Source organism: Etheostoma cragini, chromosome 8, assembly GCF_013103735.1.
Source record: "Etheostoma cragini isolate CJK2018 chromosome 8, CSU_Ecrag_1.0, whole genome shotgun sequence".
NCBI lineage: Eukaryota > Metazoa > Chordata > Actinopteri > Perciformes > Percidae > Etheostoma > Etheostoma cragini.
Window position 1 is genome coordinate 1,208,868 of NC_048414.1, and position 5,870 is coordinate 1,214,737.

Sequence of the window (5,870 nt, forward strand, 5' to 3'; positions counted from 1 at the left end):
TCCACCGCCTCCCACTGCACGCTCCCACCGCCTCCCACTGCACGAGCCTTCGCCCTCGCTGTGCTCCAAACGACCCTGAAAACTACTTCACTCCTGAAAGTTTTTCTGACCTCTGGAGCTCGCAAAGGCAATCAACTTTCCTTGTGATGGAGCAAAGTAAAAAACTATTAAAGCTTGTAATAAACTAGTATAAACAATTCTTATTTGCCACGCACTATTAACTCGGCCTAATTGCGAGTGCTGATAGGCTCAGCTGGATTATAGCAGGAAGGAGAGCCCCACGGTACAGAAGCTTTTAATGAAGAGACCATCTGGCGCTCCCGCCCCCCCCCCAACCCGCCTACTCTGCAGCACCCTGGGGCCCGACCGCCGAGACGTGCCGTCACACATGCGGGAAAGAGCACGATCAACGTTTTAGAAAAGGAAAATCTCGTGTTGAATCCAGATTCAAAGATTTACGAAAAGAAAAACTGTATATCATGGCTCCACATGCAATGACTAAGTACATATACTCATGTAGTGTACTCAAATGCAAATGTTGAAGTACTTGTACTTTAATTCTTTTCTTTTCATTCCACTTTCTACTTCTAATCGGCTACATTTCAAAGAGACACATCCTACTTTTCACTCGATTACAATAATTGAGTGATTTTACAATTTAATTTACAAATTAAGATTTCTGCAGACAAAACACGCAGTTTATAGAATCGGATGTCTTATTATTAATAAAACTACCCAACAACATGACGGCCTACAAGTCCAACTGAGATGAGGATATTTGGATTCTTTACACTTACACTTCTTTACACAGGAATTGTCTTTACTTTTAATACTTAAAGTACATTTTCCTGATGATACTTACAGACTTTTACTTAAGTAACATTTTCAACGCAGCACTTTTACTCGTAACAGAGCATTTTGACAGTGTGGTATTAGTACTTTTACTTAAGTTAATGGCCTGAATACTTCTGAACACTCAGGCCGAGGTTCTTGAGTTGGTTTGAAATGCTAAAGCATTTAAATGCCATTATTGGGGGGGGGGGTTCGGCGTCTCTAATAATAATAAAAGTTATAATGCATTTTGTTTATAATGCCCTTTACATTTCAAAAAGAAATCTCAAAGTGCTACATTTGTAGGGAGTTAAAAACATTTTCCAGAATTTAATAAAATGAACAAGCGATAATAAAACACCATAAACTAAAATTAAGTCTCTGTCCTCTCAAGTTAAAAAGCTTTTAAACATTCAAACCCACACAACTGCAGTCAGAATATTTCATTCCATTGTTTTCACTCCGCAGTGTCGCTGTCATCACCCCACTTACAATGATCACGTGGAACATCCAAACCAAAGCCCAAGACCCAAATCTGAATCCAGATGGTCCTCGGACAATTGGTTTTGTGGAGGTTAAATACCCAACGTGCTAGAAGACTTAACATGTGCATTTACCATGCGAGTGCAACAGTGTTGTAATGGAAAGAAGAAGAGACGTGGCGCCTTTTTAAGAACCAGCTGGGACTTTCGGGTATTAAACTAAGAAGAACCTTTTGAGAGGAGACCAAGAGTATCATGAATGCAGTCAAAGAGTTCAATCGACTAAAAGGGTTTCTAACATGTTGTTGACACAAAACTGGAAGAAAACCAACGTCCGAAGGGAAAATGAGGAGGAGGGTGACTGGAGAGACAAGATCTGGAAACCGTCATCTCCAAAATTAGACAAATTCAGGGAACGGCAAAGGACTCGGTTGCTTGTGACTGAGTTACAAACCGGCTCTGTGGAGGCGGTGCGGTTAACGTCATGTCCTGCCTGCTCGCTCCACCCATCGCCAGACCGTCCTCCACAGCGCTGTGCATGAGGGTCTGGCTAGTCATGAAAAACGTGCTCTGGTTTATCTGCATTCCTTCAAACCAATCCCAGGTGTTTTGGGCGGCGCCGAGCACCAGACGGAGCAACGGTGCCGCTGCAAAGTAGTAGTGTTGTATCTCCATATTTTAACACTCACCCTTTACTTCTGGCTGTGGGTTTTTACAAATATTTAGACAGTGACAAGGAAATTATTGCTCAGTTTATCTGAAATAAATACCTTTTTTTTTTTTTAATAAATGTTTTTTAAAAACAATGATTTTGCATCTACAAGAGGATGAAAGGTTGAGTGAACTATGTGTAAGGAGAAGTTGAGAATTAATCCCATTTTTCTTTGTATTGTCCTTGTTTTGATGAGTTAGGAATAAAATACCTTTTTCACAATCCTAAAAGGTTTTGGTGTACTGATGACAACAAAACGGAGCGGTTGTTTAAATGTAATGCTTATATCTGCATATTGGCGAGCTTTATTTTGAAAGCATGGGACTAAAGAAGTTAAAATAGGTTTATCTGTTTAATGTGTAGTTTATGTTGCTCCTCTGTTATCTGGGTTAGGGTCAGATAATGGGGTCTTTTTAGCCTGTTTTTAATAATGATACGATCACTCATTCATTCATTCATTCAAGTTTTTCACCCCACGGCGTCTCTCTTACATTTGCTGTCGGAGGACGATCGGGTGCTGTTGCTCCTGCTGGCAGCTCTGTTGCTCTTCATCCTCAGAGCCGTGGCGGAGGAGGAGGACAAGGAAGGCCGGGGACGCTTTACAGGACTGGGATAAACCACCGGGGCCGAGGAGGGGACACGCTGGTGGTCTAACACCCTGCAAAACACAAATACTGTAAGACCCATCTCCCCAGATGAAGGTATTAGTCGGTACTGAAATGAAATAAATCTAGTTAACCCTTGTGTTGTCCTCGGGTCAAACTGACCCGTTTCTAGGTGTTTTATATCAGAAATATGGATTTCTTTTAACCAAATTGCCCAAAAATAATGGATGATATAATACAACATTCTTCAGGTAAAAATAATGATAATCTACTACATCCTCTGATCTTAACTATTAGTCAAAATAATTCCAAATTTCTGCCTTTTTAACTAAAAACTTATGTAAAATTTGATACATGAGTTTTGTTGACCATGAATTCCAAGAATAAGAATAAAGCCTGTCATTAATTACCAGCTCAGGTTTTTTGTTAAAGTGCCAAAAGCTGGAAAAGTGACAAATAAATCAAAAAAAGTGGCAAAAAAATTGGAAAAGCACAATAAATTTTTAGAAACCTGGCAAAGAAGGTTCCTGGTTAACGGGAAGACATCACAAGGGTTAATTTGTGGCATTGCCCTAAATGATGTTTTTTTTAAATGTGCCACATGTCTACGTCCCTTCTCTTCAGGTCAGAAAGCATTCTGGGAAAATGGGAAAATGAACAGAAAGAGTAGAAGGTCAAGGGGAATAAAAAGTACGTTAAAACAGCGTCTTACGAAATACTAGTGTTTGTTCCTACCCTCGGTGACACTTTACAATAAGGTACACAACAAAAAAGTAGTTACTCTTTTTCAGACACACACATGCTCAGTACGTGCACTAATGGAGAGATGTCAGAGTGGGGGGGCTGTCCATACCTAATGTTTGAGTTAGAAAAGCAGAAATTAGGAATTATTGAGACTAAAATTAAAGGAATGGATGTTGATGGTAATCACAGACTGGAATATGTCAACTTTTACTCAATACTATTTCAAAAACACTTCCATTTGTTTTACAATGCTATAAAATTGAATAAGACGCCCCAAAATTAATGAAAGTAGAGATTTGTACTTGGCAAAGAGCGTTGGGTGGAATCAATTATGTTATTTTGGGGAATTAAAAAGAACATTGGTATAGGACAACATGAGGACAACATGGGGACAAGATGGGGACAACATGAGGACAACATGGGGACAAGATGGGGACAACATAAGGACAACATGAGGACAAGATGGGGACAAGATGGGGACAAGATGGGGACAAGATGGGGACAACATGGGGACAACATGAGGACAACATGGGGACAACATGGGGACAACATGAGGACAACATGGGGACAACATGGGGACAACATGAGGGCAACATGAAGACAACATGAGGACAACATGAGGACAACATGGGGACAACATGGCGACAACATGGGGACAACATGAGGACAACATGAAGACAACATGGGGACAACATGAGGACAACATGGGGACAACATGAGGACAACATGAAGACAACATGGGGACAACATGAGGACAACATGAAGACAACATGAGGACAACATGAGGGCAACATGAGGACAACATGACGGCAACATGATGACAACATGAGGACAACATGAGGACAACATGAGGACAACATGAGGGCAACATGAGGACAACATGAAGACAACATGAGGACAACATGAAGACAACATGAGGACAACATGAAGACAACATGTGGGCAACATGAAGACAACATGAAGACAACATGAAGACAACATAAGGGGAACATGAGGACAACATGAAGACAACATGAGGACAACATGAAGACAACATGAGGACAACATGAGGGCAACATGAGGACAACGTGAGGACAACATGAGGGCAACATGAAGACAACATGAAAACAACATGAAGAAAACATGAAGACAACATAAGGGGAACATGAGGACAACATGAGGACAATATGAAGACAACATGAGGACAACATGAAGACAACATGAAGACAACATGAGGACAACATGAGGGCAACATGAGGGCAACATGAGGACAACATAAGGACAACATGAGGACAATATGAGGACAACATGAGGGTTTAAACCTGATGGACGTCCACTGACCTGTCAAAACAGAAGAAATACCTCTAAATTCTTGTAAAAGTATTAAAAATGATCCATACAGAAATTAATTGAGACTGAAAGCTCTAACCTCGAAATGGAGCTGCATATGAAAGTCAACTGAAAGTGAATTAAGTTTGAAACCGGCTGTCACCCGCTCACGGTGAGCAAAACTTCATGAAGGACGGGGCAATTTATCTCATGGAAACTGATTTCCATTTCATCAAATAATCCCACATAGCCCTGTATTTTTGGGGGGGAACTGGCGCTGCTGTCGTGTTCCCCCTGCTTGGATAGAGGGTGTTGTGCTGCAGGTGAGATCTGACTGACATCTCCAATTTGATGCAGGGAGCGATAGAGGAAGCGATAGGGAACACAACGAGCAGCCTTTCCTCTCCCTGTCAACCCCTGCTGCCTCTCGGTGAAGACATCTCCGGCTGCAGGGGGAATCATGAGCGCACTTCATCTCTATCACTGGCACGGGAATACACATGCAGCGTGCACGCTCACACAAGCTGCCAGAGTGGCATAGGAAACATCTACGCTGCAAAGGCCTGAGGGAGATCATGTATCTGAGCGTGTCATGGTGTTCAGGGGTTTCACCGACAGGCTGCAGATGTTCTCCGGGTTCCTCCAGGTTTATGAAACAGGTATTGTTAGAATTTTCTAACTTTGTGTTCGTTGGATCTCTGAGGGAGGAGGCTCGGGTCCAGTTGAGAATTAAGAGATGTTTTAATGCAACATAATGATGAAGATGATGAGACAAAGACAATAGGACACAACAACAACATGATGATAACACTGCAGCTGACAGCGGACTGGATCCATGCTTCCCTCCCTGATGGTGTCTCATGAAACCAGTCCTCAATATTCTGTCAAGTTTTATCAAATCTGGATTTTAGTTCTCGGCCTCGTAAAACTGACTAAAGGAGTGTACGTGAACTCAGCTACAACATGTACAAAATCGAATAAGACGCCCCAGAATTAATGAAAGTAGAGATGTGTACTTGCCAAAGAGCGTTGGGTGGAATCAATCATGTTTTGGGGAACTTAAAGAACATTGATATAGGACAACATGAGGACAACATGAGGACAACATGGGGACAACATGAGGGCAACATGAAGACAACATGAGGAAAACATGGGGACAACATGAAGACAACATGAGGACAACATGAA

The 5,870-nt window shown here is 41.7% G+C and overlaps 1 protein-coding gene across 1 annotated transcript in view; it reads right to left on the bottom strand.

Annotated features, from left to right (window-relative positions):
* The window catches only part of LOC117949014 (RNA-binding Raly-like protein), a 36,008-nt gene that overhangs the window by 755 nt on the left and 29,383 nt on the right, over positions 1 to 5,870 (bottom strand). The window contains exon 4 of the mRNA XM_034879005.1: positions 2,517 to 2,683. Coding sequence (XP_034734896.1) covers positions 2,517 to 2,683 — 167 coding nt within the window. The remainder of the gene's footprint in view (positions 1 to 2,516; positions 2,684 to 5,870) is intronic.